Source organism: Danio rerio, chromosome 8 (assembly GCF_049306965.1).
Source record: "Danio rerio strain Tuebingen ecotype United States chromosome 8, GRCz12tu, whole genome shotgun sequence".
NCBI lineage: Eukaryota > Metazoa > Chordata > Actinopteri > Cypriniformes > Danionidae > Danio > Danio rerio.
In genome coordinates, this window is record NC_133183.1 from 61,012,940 (window position 1) to 61,032,500 (window position 19,561).

The window sequence follows — 19,561 nt, forward strand, 5'->3', positions numbered from 1 at the left end:
ATTTTATTGAGTTAGAGAAGAAAAAAACACACAACGCTGCACTCAAATGTGATGCATAAATGCTGCTAACATTTGGTTTCTGAATATCTATGTATTGTAAAACTTCAAACACTCTGCATTTACCCAATTAGTGTACACTTATTTTACTGTAGTTCCTATTATGCTGGATTAAACTCTGCTCAGAAGTAGAAGCTTCAAAGTGGCATTCCTAGAACTAAAATTGTACTTAATTCATGTGTTGCAAACACACCTAAATTCAGGCTCTTCTTCCAAAAGTTCTAGGAACTATTGTTCTAGTTCCAGGAAAAAGTTCTGCACTTTTGGAGTAAAGTTGGATCCAGCACAATAGGAACTACCAGCCATTTAATTGTACACAAGCTAGTCGAATGCCTGCCAAACCAAACAGGTTCTCCTTCCAATAGTTCTAGAAACTTATGTTCTAGTTTCAGGAAAAAGTTTGGTCCTTTTGGAGTACGGTTGAGTTCAGCACAATAGGAACTACCAATGATTTGTGTGTACACTAGCTAGTCGAATGCAAATCAAACCAAACAGACTCTTCCTTCCAATAGTTCTAGGAACTATTGTTCTAGTTTCAGGAAAAAGTTCTGCACTTTCGGAGTAGAGTTGGGTCCAGCCCTATAGGAACTACCAATGATTTGAGTGTACACTAGCTAGGCGAATGCAAGTCAAACCAAACAGGCTCTTCTTCCAATAGTTCTAGGAACTATTGTTCTAGTTCCAGGAAAAAGTTCTGCCCTTTTGGAGTTAAGTTGGATCCAGCACAATAGGAACTACCAGTGATTCTAGTGTACACTAGCTAGTCGAATGCACGCCAAACCAAACAGGCTCTCCTTCCAATAGTTCTAGGAACTTATGTTCTAGTTTCAGGAAAAAGTTCTGCCATTTCAGAGTAGAGTTGGGTCCAGCACTATAGGATCTACTATTAATTTGAGTGTACACTCGCTGGGCGAATGCACGCCAAACCAAACAGGCTCTTCTTCCAATAGTTCTAGGAACTATTGTTCTAGTTCCAGGAAAAAGTTCTGCCCTTTTGTAGTAAAGTTGGATCTCGCACAATAGGAACTACCAGTGATTTAAGTGAACACTAGCTGGGCGATTACACACCAAAACAAACAAGCTCTTCATAAAATAGTTCTAGGAACTATTGTTCTAGTTCCAGGAAAGCATTCTGCCCTTTCAGAGTAGGGTTGGATCCAGCACAATAAGAACTATCTAGTGTTTTAAGTGTACACTAGCTAGGTGAATACATGCCAAAACAGGCTCTTCTTCCAAAGTGTTCTAGGAGATATTGTTCTACTTCCAGGAAATAGTTCTTCCCTTTCAGAGTAGGGTTGGATCCAGCACAATAGGAACTAGCAATGATTTAAGTGTGCACTGTGTGGTCGACTGCATGCCAAAGCGAACACCGGACAGTATTTTATTTTTTGCATTATTTTCTCAGCCTCAAAGATACTCATCACAAGTGATTTTTTTTTTCTATTTAGCCAAAGTGTCAAAGCATTAAGGTAAATGACTCATGGGAATAATTTAGCTTTATAACGTAGCCTAGTGGCTAGTTTTAATATCTATGTGCCTGTTGTGAAAGCCCCTGCTGACTTCTTTTATGACAGAATGTACTGGAAACGGACATCAGAAAACCTTCATGTGAGCTATGGTTGAATTGACGCCTGGGGGGCAATGTTTTCTGTTGACAAGCTATTTTGAGCACTCTTGACTCTTCCTAGACCTTGACCATGAAATTGCTTGCTTTGGGCTAATTCTTCCAGACTACTCACAGCGCCACGGCTCTTTCGACTTTAGAAAAATACTGAGAAAACAATGCCGCAGCAGTTGTTTAATGTTTGAACGTTTACACGGCGCACTGTTTTTGACTGGACAAATGTTCGAATGAAATCAAAACTAACCATATTGATTCTGTTAGCGCACCTTGCTAGTTCTGTGGTGAACAATTCATCTCTGCATGTAGACTAGAAAAATGTTTAGTGGGCTAGCAAAATCAACACTGCAAGTCACATGCATTGCTCAGGTGTGAGTTTTTCACAGACTTCATCAGTGTGTCGGAATCTTGACGGTTCTGTGGGTTTTGTCTATCAAATCTGAGCTTTAATTCATAATCTCTATTGGATTCAGATCAGGTGATTGGTTGAGCCATTCTACAGCTTGATTTTCTTTCTCTGAAAGCATTTAAGAGTTTCTTTGGCTGTATTTTGGATCATTGTCTTGCTGAAATGTCCACCCTGGTTTCATCTTCATCCTCCTGCTGATGTAGATGTTGGACTGAAGCAGCTGATATTCATTTACACTGAGGACGGGCAGAGATTTGCTGAAGAACTACTGAGAGATTTCAGCTGCTGTCTGGGCTTTCACTGCCTTTCTACACCTTCCTTTCTTTATGTGTTCAATACTTTATTTTGTTACGCATAACTTCATTTGTAACCTAATTAGCTTAATTTTCTTTGCATATAAGGATTTCTTTGGTTGTTCCCAACATTCTAGGAAAATTTCAAGTCAACAGCACCTTCAGAAACACGTTTTCTGAGTAAAACGGAGACCTATTAAGGGCTTATTTCCCACACTGTATATGACAGTCATTGGTAATGGTACCTTCATAAACAGCAGAGAAGCCTTTTCCCACCCAGTTGCTGCTGCTGCGGAACTCAATCCACAGGCGACTGTCTGTCGAGATGATCGGATCAGGTAATTTATCCCCACAGAATCGACCTGCAAACAGATCGACATGAATAATCAAGCTTGAATCCGACCTATTTTATGATTAAAAACATTATACGTTCATCTCAAACCTTTCAACGGTGCTTTCCTCCAATATCCATCCCTGATTTCCACGTGATCGTACCAACATAAATGACTCCGGTATAAATCCATGGATGTAAAGTTCAGGATGATCTTAGGAAAAAAATAAATGAACAGCCAAATGTTATTGAAGCAAACTCTACATATGTAATATTGTTACAGATTTCAATTATTTTTGGAATTGAAACAAAGTTGAAATATTTATATCGATATTTATGCCTATTTGATAAGTCAAACTCTGTGGAATAAGTTTTGTCGGATTCATTAAGAAGTCATTAATCATCCATTGCTATTTAAAAATGAATTCTAATTATATTCAATTATTATATTTATAGTTAATAATTATAAATGAAAGTTAATTATTTTAATGTGATTTAAACTTTATTTTATACCGTTTGCTTATAATTTGATGTGTACTGTAAGGGTTAAATGTTGTGAAATTTATAATATAAAAGTTTGATTATATTCATTTGTGTGGCAGTTTTACGCTTCAAAGCTTACACATGCAGTTTTTAAATTAAAAACGAAAAAATTATTGAACAATATTTAATATTAAGCAATACTGGACAATTATTACTGTTTATCCTGTTTTTCTAGGCAGTATTGATAACCTGCCAGGAAAAAAAGCATTATTACATGTAGTAAATATTATATATCCAGTATATTGACAATAAGCTGGACTGGTCCAAGAACTCTCTGGTCACATATAAGAAGGGTCAAAGTAGGCTGTATTTCCTACGTAAACTCTGATCTTTTAGAGTCTGCAACACCATGTTGCGTATGTTCTATGAGTCTGTAGTGGCCAGTGCCATTTTCTATGCTGTGGTGTGCTGGGGTGGTAGTGTAAAAGTGGCAGATATGAAGAGATTTAACAACTTGATTAGGAAAGCTGGCTCTGTGGTGGGTGAGGAATTGGACAATATGGAAACTGTGGCCGAAAAGAGAACATTGTGCAGACTTCGGTCAATTATGCACAATGTAGATCATCCTCTTCATAATGTGGTTGACGAGCTGAGAAGTACCTTTAGTCACAGACTTCCCAGCTTAAAGTGTTCCACTGGTCCTTCCTTCCCACTGCTATCAGACTTCATAACGTCTCCCTCAGTCACTTACCCTTACAGTAATCTATGCAATACCTTGCTGCTCGTGCCATATATTACTTATTACGGGTTTTAGTGTGTGGAAGTCTGTGCATTATGTTTTATGATGTGCAATAATCTACTAGGTGCAATATTTGTTCGTTTTTTTACTGGGTCTTAAGTATTTTTAGTGCAATATCACTGTTTTTTTTAAATGAGTGCTGAATCACTTTACTACTTGAAATATTTTATGTGTAATTGTTTTATGTGTAATATTATTGGTTTTGGTTAATATTATTTTCATTACTTGATATATGACTTAATAGTATTAGTTCTATTTAATTCTTTTAAGTGTAATATCTTATATAATAGTGTGTATACTTATGTATTGTGGCTGTTTCCTTTTATAGATTGGTTGGATTTATGTGACTTATTTCACTTATTTAATTTATTTTGTCTTGTGGTTTTGTGTTTCTGTGTTTTGTGTGTTATGGCAGTCATTACATAAGCAATTTCCTGCGGGATCAATAAAGTTTTCTAATTCTAAGGCTAAGTCTAAAGACGTCGTCTCACAATTGCTGAATGTTACACGACAACGTTGCTACAACCTTCCCACGTCATACATTTCTGTAGCGAGCACGTAAGTGGCGATGTTGCCTTGGAAAAAATGTAACGTTGTACAGAGTTCCTTTGAAGGCCTGCCTTCAAGAGGCTCTGATTGGTCAGCTAACAATGTGCTGTGATTCGCGGATCAGCTCCACATTACCACGTCACACCTGGTAAAGTGTAGATTGGCACTGTATAATAAATAATAATAAGTTTTGTCCGATTCATTAAGAAGTCATAAGTCATCCATTGCTATTTAGAAATTAATTCAAATTATACATTGATCTATAATGAATTTAGATTATTACGTTTTTCCAGTTTTTGCCCACACAAACAAAATACAACATCCCATCTAATCACCTTTTCACCCGGCGTGACTGAAATCCTCCAAATGCAGTGCATATATGCTGAATAACCATTCGGATAACCAGGAGACGAGAAGTTCCCGCTGCTCTCCTGCAAACTATCTCCGCATCCTAGAACGCGGAGAAAAGAAAAGTCATCAGCGGACAGCGTTTATAACCAGCTAACAACGCGACAGTTCATAACACATGAACAAGATGAGATCAGTTACACGATGGCCCATGGAGCGTAAAAAACAACAGCAAAAACACATACACACACACACACATACACACACACACATGTTTGTTTTTGTGAAAAGTGGGGACATTACATAGGTTTCCATTCATTTTATACTGTCCAAACTGTATATTATATTGCCCTCACCCCACCCCTAAACCCAACCATCACAGAAAACTGCGTGCAGCTTTACTCTCCGATTAAACTCATTCTGTAGGATGTATTAGCATTTTGAGAAACGAGGACGTCACCAATGTCCTCATATTTCACCTCCTTTTTGTAATACCTGTGTCCTACCCATGTCATTATACAGATTTGTGTCCTGATATGTCACAAAAACACGTACACACACACACACACACACACACATAAGTCTGGATTGTCTATGTTGCGCCTTGAGCACTTTCATGTTCTGAAGCACATCTGCTTTTAATGTTACACACCTGCCTAATATTCACAGCGGAGACAAAGAGATGGAAATAAAAGTGAGGTAATATTCAAGCTGAAAGGGATTGCTTTTATATGGTGCCTTTGGGCAATTAAAATGAACCAAATCATGGGCCGAATACTGTATTAGAAGTGCTGGTAATTAAACGCTCCGGTGCTCGCTGTGGAAAACACGGCAAAGCGGCATTGCTTCATTAAATGTCAACATAACAGCGGTTTCATCATATTTTCATTAAAGATACATATGTAACAGAGTCTTTAAGTTTACACCTTCTGGTTGTTTATAATGAGCAACTTTATTCTGCTTGTCATATGATTATTCATCAAAGAAGTAAAAACAAATAAGAAGAAGCTAAACAACTGAAATATTAAAATAAAACACTAAACTTGTATTTTTTTCAAGATTGTAGTATTCAGCTTAAAGTGACATTTAAAGCATTAACTAGGTTAATTAGGGTAAAGTTAGGGTAATTTAGGCAAGTCATTGTATAACAGCGGTTTGCTCTGTAGACAATCAAAAATATACAGCTTAAGGGGGCTAATAATTTTGACCTTAAAATGTTTTTTTAAAAAATTTAAAAAACTGCCTTTATTGTAGCTGAAATAAAACAAATAAGACTGTCTTCACAAGAAAACAATATGATATTAAATACTGTGAAAAAATCATCTGTTAAATATCATTTATATATATATATATATATATATATATATATATATATATATATATATATATATATATATATATATATATATATATATATATAGTGGAAGTAAAAAAAAACACACACACAGTTGAAGTCAGAATTATTAGCCCCCCTGATTTATTAGCGCCCCTGTTTATTTTTTTCCCCAATTTCTGTTTAATGGAGGGAAGATTGTTTCAGCACATTTCTAAACATAATAATTTTAATAACTCATTTCTAATAACTGATTTATTTTTATCTAATAAAAATAATATAATTTATAATTTTATAAAAAATTATATATATATTATCTAATAAAATAATATATACTATTATATTATTTATTTTATCTTTGCCATTATGACAGTAAATAATATTTTACTTGATACTTTTCAAGACATTTCTATTCAGCTTAAAGTGACATTTAAAGGCTTAACTGGGTTAATTAGGTTAACTAGGCAGGTTCGGATAATTAGGCAAGTTATTATATAATGATTGTTCGTTCTGTAGACTATCGGGGAAAAATATAGCTTAAAGGGGCTAATCATTTTGACCTTAAAATGGTGTTTTAAAAATTAAAAACGGCTTTTATTGTAGCCGAAATAAAACAAATAAGACTTTTTCCAGAAGAAAAAATGTTATCAGACTTGCTGTGATACTTGATACTTTTCAAGACATTTCTATTCAGCTTAAAGTGACATTTAAAGGCTTAACTAGGTTAATAAGGTGAACTAGGCAGGTAAGGGTAATTAGGTAAAAAATTTGCTTAAAGGGGCTAATAATTATGTCCCAAAAACTATGTTTAAAAAATTAAAAACTGCTTTTATTCTAGCCAAAATAAAACAAATAAGACTTTCTCCAGAAGAAAAAATATTATCAGACATACTGTGAACATTTCCTTGCTCTGTTAAACATCATTTGGTAAATATTTTAAAAAGAAGAAAAAAAATCAAAGGGGGGCTAATAATTCTGACTTCAACTGTATGTAACACAAATCAGATTAAATGAGTACATACACAAATAGAGGAGGTCATTCATTACACGCTGCTCTGAAATTGTAAACAAACTTTTTACTACTTTTAGTGACACTTTTTAAAATATTTAATAAAACATTTCATCAAATCAACGCCTTCCGAAGTTTAAATATCATATTATGGTGTACATATCATTTTATTGTTTACTTTTATGACTTTACATTTGTTAAAGTTTCATGTGTTTGCTTTAAGGTTTCTGCTCCTACAGTAGTCTGTGTTTAAACAAGTCTGGAAAGTTTACATGCAGGATGTCTTGTACTGCATCAAGCTTCTGTAGCCTAGAAAGCAACTGTTCTCTGCTCTGTTTTATCAGAGAAAGACAAATGACAAACTTCCTGCGCTTCAGCAGTGTTTACTCTGCCTTCCCCAAAGCCAGGATTCACAGAAAAGCCAAGAAACCAAAGCGCATTAAAGGTGGACGTATGTTGTTTTTTTTCCAAACAGATTCAACCCTCAGTCAAACACAAGATTCTGTAATGAGGGCAAATGTCACTGAAAGGCACTTTTGGGTTTTTCAGGAATCCTTCTGCCTTTTTTCCTCTGCAAAAATACCTTCATGTTCCCTTTAATATGACACATTTACTTAAAAATGTATTCATTTTAAATACTTTTTTTCATATTTTTTCTTATACTGCTATGGGGTGTAATAATGAACAAAAAGATTCAATAATAATAATAATAATAATAATAATAATAATAATAATAATAATAATAATAATAACTTATGGTCAAAGATGATTTTTGATGAACGAAACTATACAATAACAGTTATAATATTAATATATTTAGTTTTATAAATTAAAATGTATTACTACAATTTGGTAAAAAATATTTTTATTTATGTATTTATTTTATTTATTTATTTTTTGCTGACCACAAAAATATTTTCTCCATTTTTTCATTTCGATTTACAGCGTAACATTAGTTTAAATACCATAACATCTTGTCAGGCATTTACTTGTAAATGTATTTGTTTGAAAAAGTAAAAAAATAAATAAAATAAAATAAATAAATAAATTATATATAATAAAAAAATATATATTTTTTCTTTTTTTATTAATTAAATTGTATTACCATTAGGTCAAAGATTTTTATTTTTTTATTTTTTTGCTTAGTTAAAAAAATATTTCCTTAAATCTTTTCTTCCATTTACACTGTGACTTTGGTTTAAATACAATAAAATACAACAAATATCTTGTCAGGCATATTCTTTAAAATGTTATGTTTAAAACAAAAATTTGTAACATTTATTTTTAAAAGAAAACAAATTACTTTGGGGTGTAATAATGGACAAAACTATTCAATAAAAGATCTAACGACAATATATATTTTATTAATTATATTGTATTATTACAATTTGGTCAAAGACAAGAACGTTTTATTTTTTTTGCTGAAAATAAAACATATTTCCTCACATTTTTACTTCTATTTACAGTGTAACATCAGTTTAAATACCATAGCATCTTGTCAGGCATTTACTTGTAAATGAATTTGTTGGATAAAAAAAAAAATTTAATTAATTAATTAACATTTTGTTATATTTCCTGATATTTTTGTAAAATATTTAAAATATATAACTTTGTATATAGCAATGAAAACAAATTGCTATCGTGTGTAATAATGTACAAAACTATAAAAAGTATAATAATAATAATAATAATAATAATAATATATTTTTGTTGTTAATTAAATTGTGTTCCTACAGTTTTGTCGAAAATGACGAAAATGTACTTTTTTTATGTTGAAAAATAAATAAAGAAATAATTCTCAAATCTTTATGTCAATTTACAGTGTAACATTCGTTTTCATACCACAAAATCTTTTCAGGCATATACTTGAAAATGTAAAAAAAAAATACATAAATGTTATAAATGTCTTAAAAGAGAACAAATTTCTATGGGGTGTAATAATCAAAAAATTATTCAATAATAGCTATAATAATAATAATAATAATAATAATAGTAATAATAATTTTATTATTAAATTGTATTATTACATTTTGGTTAAAGACAAAAATGTTTTTTTTTTTTTTTTTGCTGACAACAAAACATCTTTTCTCACATATTTACTTCCATTTACAGTGTAACATCAGTTTAAATACCATAACACCTTGGCAGGCATATTCTCAGTAATGTTTTAAAGTCAACATATGCGTAATTCTCTTACTTGGACACTTGTAAAGTTTGCGTGCCTGTGCGATGTCTCCTTTACTCAACCTGGTCCTCTGACCTATAGGAGGCCGGACGCCGTTCACATCATATCGTGGCAGAATAGTGTCCAGAAATATCCCTCTGTCAAGAAACAAACACAAGAAAAAAATCGGAATGAACAGACAAACCTGTTAGTAGTTATTTTAAAGGTCCCATGTAGTGCTTAGAAATGTGCATTTTTATTGGACGTTTGATGTAATCTCAAATTAAATATAAAGAGAGATCAGGACATAGAGCAGCTCCTCCCCCTTAAAAAAACAGCCAATAGCGTTCTGCCAGTGAGAGTGGTTGAGCTCAAGCACATCAAATTAAAAGCAAATGAGAAGAAGTCGGTCTGATACTAAAGAGCATTTGATTGGTCAAGATTTGATGAGAAACTGAAGTATGAGATGAAAAACTACACGCTTTACATGTTTACATCAGTTTTATATCTTTTAAACACATTTTCTTGGTGCACACTAGCTTATAGATATCTTAAAAACTAGCATTAATGATCCACATCTAAAAAACGTTTAATTTTATGGGACCTGTAACTCTCCATCTGCAGCACTATCTCCAGTTGTTCAGGAATGTCTCTCCCTGCACTGAATTATGGGCACTTGTATAAACACAAATGTTATCTCATGTTTAAAGACACTGCAGTGGCAAGTTGCAGCAGATGCACAGAATGTGGCGGTTTGAGCTCAACAGGCTGTAAAGTCGTTTTGCGGAGCACACAACAACCCAAAAGGCGCTCCAGCCAAGCCGTATTATCCACGTTATCCGAGTTATGGAAGTTGTGGCCAGTGGCTCACTTTTCCTTATGTTTTCTGCACAACACTCCATACAATGCTCTGCAAAAAATATTTTCTGTCTCGTTTCGAGTACAAATATATGAACAAATTTTCCAGACAAGCAAAAAAACAATAATAACAGTCTTGTTTTTGATTTGATTTGATAAAAAAAATTTATTGGCCAATTGGCACATACTTTTCTTGTATAAGGGGACAAGTCAATTAATTTGGACACCATTTCAGTGAGAACTGATGATTATTTTAGATATTTTGGACTAGAAGCAAGACAAAAAACTCAAGAAACTTTTCATGAAAAGCATTTTACACAGCAAAAGTGCTTTACTTAAGATTTGTGCGGTCTTGATTCTAATACGAATATCTAACAATTCTTAAAGCAGTAAGCATTTCCTAGACAAGAAATATAAAATATTGTTTTGTTTCCAGAAATATTAAGTCAAAATCAAGTGAGTTTTTTTTTCTTAAAACAAGTCAAATAATCTGCCAGTGGGGTAAAGTCATCAGATGTTCAGTTTAAAGTAGGTTATTTTAGTTGTTTATTATGTCTCTCCACACGCTGAATTATGGGCACTTGTATAAACACAAATGTTATCTCACGCTTAAAGACACTGCAGTGGCAAGTTGCAGCAGATGCACAGAATGTGGCGGTTTGAGCTCAACAGGCTGTAAAGTCATTTCGCGGAGCACACAACAACCCAAATGGCGCTCCAGCCAAGCCGTATTATCCACGTTATCCGAGTTATGGAAGTTGTGGCCTGTGGCTCACTTTTTCTTATGTTTTCTGCACAACACTCCATACAATGCTCTGCAAAAAATATTTTCTTTATCTTCTGTCTCGTTTCTAGTACAAATATCTAAAAATTCATTGTTTTGGTTGTTGTTTTTAATACAAATATCTAAACTTATCTAAGATAAGTAAATTTTTCTTGTAGATATAGAAATATCTAAATCAAGCAGCATTTTCAGGACGAGGAAAACAAATATTGTTTTGTTTTTAGAAATAATAAGTCAAAATCAAGTCGAGTTTTTTTCTTAAAATGAGCTAAATAATCTGCCAGTGGGATAAAATAATCAGAATTTCAGTTTATAACACTCCCTACAATGCACTGGAAAAAAATAAAAATAAAAAAATAAATAAAACTACATTGTTTTTGTTTTGAAATGTTTTAAATTTTTTTTACCCTATTGGGCACATTTCTATTCATGTATTAGGGGAAAAGTCAATTAATTTAGAATTTTCTTTAGAAAGAATTGAAGAATTTTTTAAATATTTTGGACTAGAAACAAGACAAAAAGTCATTCGTCTTAAATTGTGCATTTGAAGAAAATCTTTTTTTGCACTGCAACAGTGCTTAAGATTTGTGTGCTCTTGTTTCTAATACAAAAATCGAAAAAAAAAACTTAAATCAAGAAGCAGTTTCTAGAACAGAAAAATAAATATGGTTTTGTTTTCAGAAATATTAAGTCAAAATCAAGAGCTTTTTTCTTAAAATGGGATAAATAATCTGCATAAAATAATCAGAATTTCAGTTTAAAGTAAGTTTATTTTATTTGCCACACTGGAATTTTTATAATAATAATAATAATAATAATAATAATAATAATAATAATAATTACAATAATAATATTAATAATAATAACAATAATAAAAACAACAACAACAACAACAACAGCAACAACAACAACAACAACAACAACAACAACAATAATAATAATAATAATAAGAAGAAGAAGAAGAATTACAATAATAATATTAATAATAATAACAATAATAACAATAATAAAAACAACAAAAACAGCAACAACAGCAACAACAACAACAACAACAACAATAATAATAATAATAACAATAACAATGATAATAGGAATAATAATAATAATAATAATAATAATTACAATTATAATATTAATAATAATAACCATAATAACAATAATAATAATAATAACAATAATAATAATAATAATATAATAATAATAACAATAATATTATTAATAATAATCATAACAACAATAATAATATTTTTTTATGAAAAACATACTCATTTTTCACTTATACTGTCAAAACTGACAGGTGGAGGGGTGTGGTTAAGTATGTAAGCCACGGCCAATACCTCAGACAGACGTAATCTGAGGCTGCGTCTGAAAATCGCATACTTCCATACTATATACACTCTCAGAAATACAGAAGCTGAAATTGGGGCAGTACCTTTTCAAAAGATACATTTTTATATTCAAAGAGTCCACAGTGGTACCTCAAAGGTGCCCAAAAGTACCTAAAACATACCTTTGAGATACCATTATGGACCTTTCAGGGACAAATATGTATCTTTAGAAAAGGTTACTGCCCCAGTGACAGTTCCTATACCTTGATTTCTGAGAGTGTAGTGCGCTAAAATCAGGATGCGGGTTGAGTAGAAGTACAAGGAGGACTTAATATTTTTGGCGAGATTCTGAAGTGCCCCGCGAGAGAATTCATGAAAGGGAGTGAAGCGACGCAACTGATGCAGGTAGGTCATGTGATCATGACAAAATGGCGGATGTAGTACATTCGAATTCCATTCATACTGCTCACATTCATAACATACTTTTCTAACGATAGAGTAGTACATTTAAATTCAAATGCAGTAGGAAATTTTGGACGTAGCCTGAGGTTTTACCTGAAAAGATAACAAGAACAAACTATTTTTATTATCTTAACGACACGCACAGATTAATTGTTCACCATAAAACTAGCAACACGAGCTAACAAAATCAATACGGCTAGTTTTGATTTCATCTGTACGTTAAGCCTCAAGTCACATTTATGTTTCCACTACAAACGTGTCTGCATGACATGTCTGGATGTGGTTTGAGGGAGCAGATCATAATCTTTTCCAGCACTGTTTTACATCATACTGACCAACAGTAGTCTGGATTGCAGTGACTCAAACCATAATAAAACCCCAGAGGTCTGATGACTGTTCGCAATGTTTGTATGCTAACTTAAACGATTATCTCTCGAGGGACAGTCGGTGATCTCACGGGGATGCCGGTTTGAGACAGACAGTGACAGCCGAAACATGACCTGAATTCCTGCTCCATTTGGCAACAGCTTCATGTGTGTGTGACGTCACTCTCCATTGGTCACTTCAAGGCTAATGCCTCTTTAAAAGTCATGACATGTACACAAATCAATGAACCGCCAACTTTCCAGTATATGTTTTACGCAGTGGATGCCCTTCCAGCCGCAACCCATCACTTGGAAACACACACATTCATTCACACACTCATACACTAAAGTCAATTTTAGCCTACCCAATTCACCTGTACTGCATGCTTTTGGACTGTGGGGAAAAAACCAGAGCACCCGGGGGAAACCCACGCGAACACAGGGAGAACATGCAAACTCTACACAGAAATGCCAACTGACCCAGGCTTGAACCAGCGACCTTCTTGCTGTGAGGTGATTGTACTACCCACTGCATCACCGTGTGAATTTAACAACTTTTTCAAGACTTCAGCAAAACTTTATTACTTTTTATTTTTAAGTTCTATGACTTTTTCTGTTTTTTATGACTTTACAAACCCAACAACACAGGCTGGGCAAATATATATAGAATCTGAGCTTGACAATGTTGCCGCTCTCCAACTCGAGCTGAAACAACATTTGCACAGTTCAACAAGGAGTGATTCAGTATCGAAATCCTTTGACTCTCTGCTGGGTTCAGGTCCGTTTTTTGTGGCCTCCTCGTGTGTTTGTTCCCATAGGAACCGTCCGGTCAACAGCAGGCATGATCAAATAGGGAGGATTGGACTTTTCAGAGCTCCACTACACACACTTTATATAAATATCAGTGCAGAAATACACTCATATCAAGGAAATTAACAGTTCCCTGCTGAAAAATCCAGCTTAAACCAGCCTAGGCTGGTTGGCTGGTTTTAGCTGGTCAACCAGGCTGGTTTTAGAGGGGTTTTGGCCACTTTCAGGCTGGTTTCCAGCCATTTCCAGCCTGGTCTTAGCTGGTTAGGCTGGGAGATGACCAGCTAAAACCAGCTTGACCAGCCTGGCAGGCTGGGAGCCCAGCCAAAACCAGCTATGTCCAGCTTAAACCAGGCTGGTCAAGCTGGTTTTAGCTGGATTTAGCTGGTCATTTTCCAGCCTGACCAGCTAACCAGTTAAGAAAAATTTTCCAGCCAGGTCATTTTCCAGCCTGACCAGTTAAGAAAAACAAATGTTGCACATATACTGTTTGCTTAATGGATTGCAAAAACTTTAAAGCTCAATATCTCAAAATCATTCAGAAAGCAAAGAGAACCTTATAATTCCAAGGTGACGATATGTTTGAGAATGAACAATAATAATAGCCTACTCATATTAACCTTTATTTTACATCTAAAGAATTGTGAGAAAGAATCGTGATCTTGGTTTTAAGCAAAAAAAATCGTGATTCACATTTTAGCCAAAATCGTGCAGCCCTAGCGTGACGTCATCTGGCAACATTTAGCTACTTTTCAGGCAGGCTTTAGCTACTTTTCATTGGAAATGGTTGGCAACACTGATCACAGCTTGCGTAGAATAGACCCAGCCCCCAACCCAACTTTAAGAATAGATTAACGGCGATCAATTTTTTATTGTGCGATAAGAGTCTCGCGTTAACGCAGCATGTTAACGCCGATAACGGCCCACCACTAATAATAACATTAATACTGAAACAGTTACGCCATTTTACAATGATCAGAACAGCATTTCAGATGTTTCAAAGTGTGCTCAGCCTATTGATTTGTCCATTCACACACATTATTTATCACCACATGATCTCTCATAACAAAATCACATGACTTCTTTAATGCACATACTGGAATTTGTTCGGAAAAAGTGTTTCCAATGTAGTTTATGCGCATTTTTCCTTCTCGAATAAAAAGTTTATCCTACTCAACTATGCGCATAAATTTACTCCGTGTTTCCATCAATATTTTTTAGTATCTAAAAACGTGAGATGGGCCTGCTTTTGCAAAACGTTCTCTTTATAGTCGGTGTGTGAGTTTGGAGCTGAACAGTGGATGTGTGGGTGAGCGGGTGTCATCTCACACTCAAGACACACTGCGAGCTCTTTATTTGCTCTTGGCTCGACTCTCCAGCACCAGTCTGAAGAAGAAAAACCTCCAGTCGGGTGGGAGGAACAGGGGGCCGCGACACAAAGGAGGAGGTTGGAAAACATGCCCCAGACAAAAAGCTAGGAGAGCTCACCGAAAACACACAAAAAAAAACCTGAGGGAAGGCCATGAAATCCTGCCGATACCAGAGCAATCAAAGGGGCCGTCTTCCCACGGAGATTTACAGTACGAGTGCTCTCCAAACACAGCGGGCATGATGGGAAAAAAGACAGCAGGACAGTGGACAAACACAGCGGCCGAGCGGTTCTGAGCTTCTCAAACAAGAACGGAACTCGCGGATGTGCTTAAATCATAGCTTGGTGCATTGCTGGAGAAATTTACCACCTAGATATGATGTTATTTAATGGTGCTTTCACACTTAGATGTTTGTTCCGGAACCTGGCGCATTTGCCCTGTTAGCTCGGTTGGTTTGGGCATCCGTGAAACCCACAATTGAGCTCTGATCCGCGCCAAAACAATCAGTCTGAGACCGCCTGAATGAGGTTGAAATAAACTCTAGAGCAGTTTGGGTGTAGTGAGAAAGCAACATGCTGTAGAAAGCTTTATTACAATCTATGATGGATATGTAATAGGCATATACAGGTGAAGTCAGAATTATTAGCCCCCCTTTGAGTTTATTATTTTTTTAATTATTTAAATATTTTACAAATGATGTTTAACAGACCAAGGAAATTTTCACAGTATGTCTGATAATATTTTTTCTTCTGGAGAAAGTCTTATTTGTTTTATTTCGGCTAGAATAAAAGCAGTTTTTTATTTTTTTAACACCATTTTAAGAACAAAATTATTTTTAGTCAAATCACTGATTAATATAGTCATCTGGAATGGCGAAGAAAGCGTTCCCCCTTTATCTTACCTTGCTCAATAATGTTCATATCTGGTGACCGGACTGGCCACTTTCCAAACGATCAACTAGAAGTCAAAGATATTGTTCGATGCTCTTACAACTGGGATCGACGACAAGACTTTTGTCTGGAAGTGTATTTATCTGACTTTGAATTAGAGTTCAAATCTACACCTTGATTAGTATCCGCATCAATAATTACACTGTTTACTGTTTATTCAAACGCGTCTTGTTTTTAAGGGGGTCCCAAAATGTATCGCAATCACATAATGATAACACCAAAAGACAAAACTCAACACTGATTACATGACATTAATAAATGTGTGTGAATGAGTGTGTATGTTTGCACTGGGTTGAAGCTGGAAGGGCGTCCGCTGTGTAAAATATATGCTGGATAAGTTGGCGGTTCATTCCGCTGTGGCAACCTCAGATAAATAAAGGGACTAAGCTGAAGGAAATGAATGAAACGAGGAACAAAATAATAAGTCTGAACAGATTGTCTAACTTGATGATGTAAGAAAAAAATACAGTTTTAAATAATAAGGATACCTAAAATGAATACCTTTAAATATAAATTAAGGCCAGTGAATGTCACTTTTTGAGTCTTTAATTTCAGGCGTAACAGGAAACAAAATAAACAGAAGTATAAATATAGCTTACAGAACGTAGTAATGATTTAATAATTATATGAGGAAGCTGTGGATCAGTCCTCCCTGTCATCAGTATCTGCTCTGTGCTAAACTTAACCCTGGCATTGAGTTTTCCAGCGCGATCCCATGAGGCGCTTCACAAGAATCAAAGAAACTCGTCCTTGAAGTGACCAAGCAGAAAGCAAAGCCATCTTTGCCTCTCACACAAATACCTGCAAAGTACATCAGCAAGAGAAACTAAAACTCTCTCTGCATTTCCTGCCTTTATTCTGAAATGGCTTAAACAGGTGGGGGACTACCTGCTTTTTAAAAAAATAAAATTTTAAACGTGACAGTGAATATATCAGAACGAATATCGATGAAACGGCCTCTTGCAGTAGTTTGAGTAATGATTCCACCTTTTGTTTGTTACACGTGTTCAAGTGGTTAAGCAAAACCAGAGCTGGCGGCTCTAATGTTTCTATCAAAGCTCATTATCCACTTAATTTCCCCTGCGGGATCCCTGAATCTCTTTCTTTCCAACTCTCCATCTATTTCTGTTCAACTGAATGACAGCATTACAGCACTTGAGAACCGTCTCCTTCAGTTAAGATGTTTTCTATCAATTGAATCAGTTCGAAAACACAGCTAGCTGCTTAAAGCTACGCACACATATAAATAAAATTCAATTAAATTCCTCCCCAAATTCTCAACACTAAATTACAAAAAAATGCTAAAAATAGATTACAGGTGTCAAACTCAGTTCCAAAAGGGCCGCAGCTCTGCAGAGTTTAGTTCCAACCCTAATTAAACACACCTGATCAAACTAATTGAGTCCTTCAGGCTTGTTTGAAACCTACAGGTAAGTGTGTTGGAGCAGGGTTGGAACTAAACTGTGCAGGGCTTCTGCCCTCCAGGAATTGAGTTTGACACCCCTGGAATAGATCTTTAATTATTTAATTAAAAACTGTAGTCTTTACTACAGAGTGCAAAAAAAGCAAAAGGAAGCAAATTAAACTGTTCTATCTACACTGTAAAAAAAATGCTGTAAAATTTACAGTAACTTTTTAAACAGATTTTGGTTGACGGACTGTAAATTAACAAGAGCATTATAAATTTGCTTTAAAATTTACAGTAACTTACTGGCAATTTTGGTTGACAATAAGACTGTAAATTAATGAGCGCACTGTAAATTTACTCTAAAATTTACAGTAACTTACTGGCAATTTTGGTTGACAATAAGACAAAATTAACAAGCACACTGTAAAATTACTGTAAAATGCATTAATTACCGTTTAAATTTACTGTAAAATTTACAGTAACTTACTGGCAGTTTTGGTTGACAATAAGACTGTAAAATAAACAAGCGCACTATAAATTTGCTTTAAAATTTACAGTAACTTAAGGGCAATTTTGGGTGACAATAAGACTAAATTAACAAGCGCACTGTAAAATTGCTGTAAAATGTATTAATTACCGTTTAAATTTGCTGTAAAATTTACAGTAACTTACAGGCAGTAGTGGTTGACAATAAGACTGTAAATTAACAAGTGCACTGTAAATTTGCTGTAACATTTACAGTAACTTGCTGGCAATTTTGGTCGACAATAAGACTGTAAATTACAAGCGCACAGTAAATTAACTGTAAAATTTACAGTAACTTACTGGCATTTTGGTTGACAAATAAGACTGTAAATTAACGAGTGTAAAATTACTGTAAAATGTATTATTTAATGTTTAAATTTGCTGTAAAATTTACAGTAACTTATTGGAAATTTTGGTAGACAATAAGACTAAATTAACGAGTGCACTGTAAATTTGCTGTAAAATTTACAGTAACTTACTGGCAATTTTTGGTTGACAATATGACTAAATTAACGAGCGCACTGGAAATTTGCTGTAAAATTTACAGTAACTTACTGGCAATTTTTGGTTGACAATATGACTGTACATTAACAAGCACACTGTAATTTAATAACAACATTTTATTGTAAATTTACAGTAACCAACAGGCGATTTTGGTTGCCAGTAAGACTATAAATTTACAAGCGCACTGTAAATTTACTGTAATTCAGTTACTGTAGTTCAGTTGCCTTGTAATAGTAACATGTCAACAATGTGCTTTAACACCCTAAAAAAACGATTTGTGTTTGCATGGCCGACTTTGATGATGGAAAAACTTAACACTTCACTTGAAGATTTACAGAATGTGCCAGATTCCACACAAGCCCCTCAGGTGAAGACGGCATGGGAGGATGTAGTGGTTTTTATATTTATGTAGACAATAATAATCTTTTACATTTAAAACATTTACATTTTTCATATTCGAAGATATTCTTGTGCCGCTGCGCATCCCTGTGTGTTTAATAATGTGTACATGGTTTTTGGGCCTATTTTTACACCACTTTAGACCAGTTTTTAGTTCTAGTTCGGGTGCCTTAAAATAGCAACATGTCAACAATGTGAATTAACACAAAGACCCCCAAACAACAGTTTGTGACCCAGTAGCAGGTCATGAAAGAGCTTTTATGGTGGGCCGCAAGAATGCAGAATAACTCTATATGAGATCAGAATATGGGTTTTTTAATTATTATTATTATTTTTTTTAATAAATAAAAAATAAATCATCAGGAACACATTAAATAATGTTTGTCCTGCAATGAAATACAA

At 34.3% G+C, this 19,561-nt stretch overlaps 1 protein-coding gene across 3 annotated transcripts in view; it reads right to left on the reverse strand.

The window, feature by feature from the left end:
- The window catches only part of bmp1a (bone morphogenetic protein 1a), a 129,854-nt gene that overhangs the window by 33,506 nt on the left and 76,787 nt on the right, over positions 1 to 19,561 (reverse strand). For all 3 annotated transcript variants that reach the window (XR_012383809.1, XM_017357365.4, NM_001040037.1), the window contains 4 exon segments: positions 9,430 to 9,554; positions 4,878 to 4,993; positions 2,823 to 2,925; positions 2,626 to 2,742 (listed from right to left, as the gene is read on the reverse strand). Coding sequence is in view for 2 of the 3 variants with exons in the window: in XM_017357365.4 (XP_017212854.1) it covers positions 2,626 to 2,742; positions 2,823 to 2,925; positions 4,878 to 4,993; positions 9,430 to 9,554 (461 nt within the window). In the remaining variant the exon portion in view is untranslated.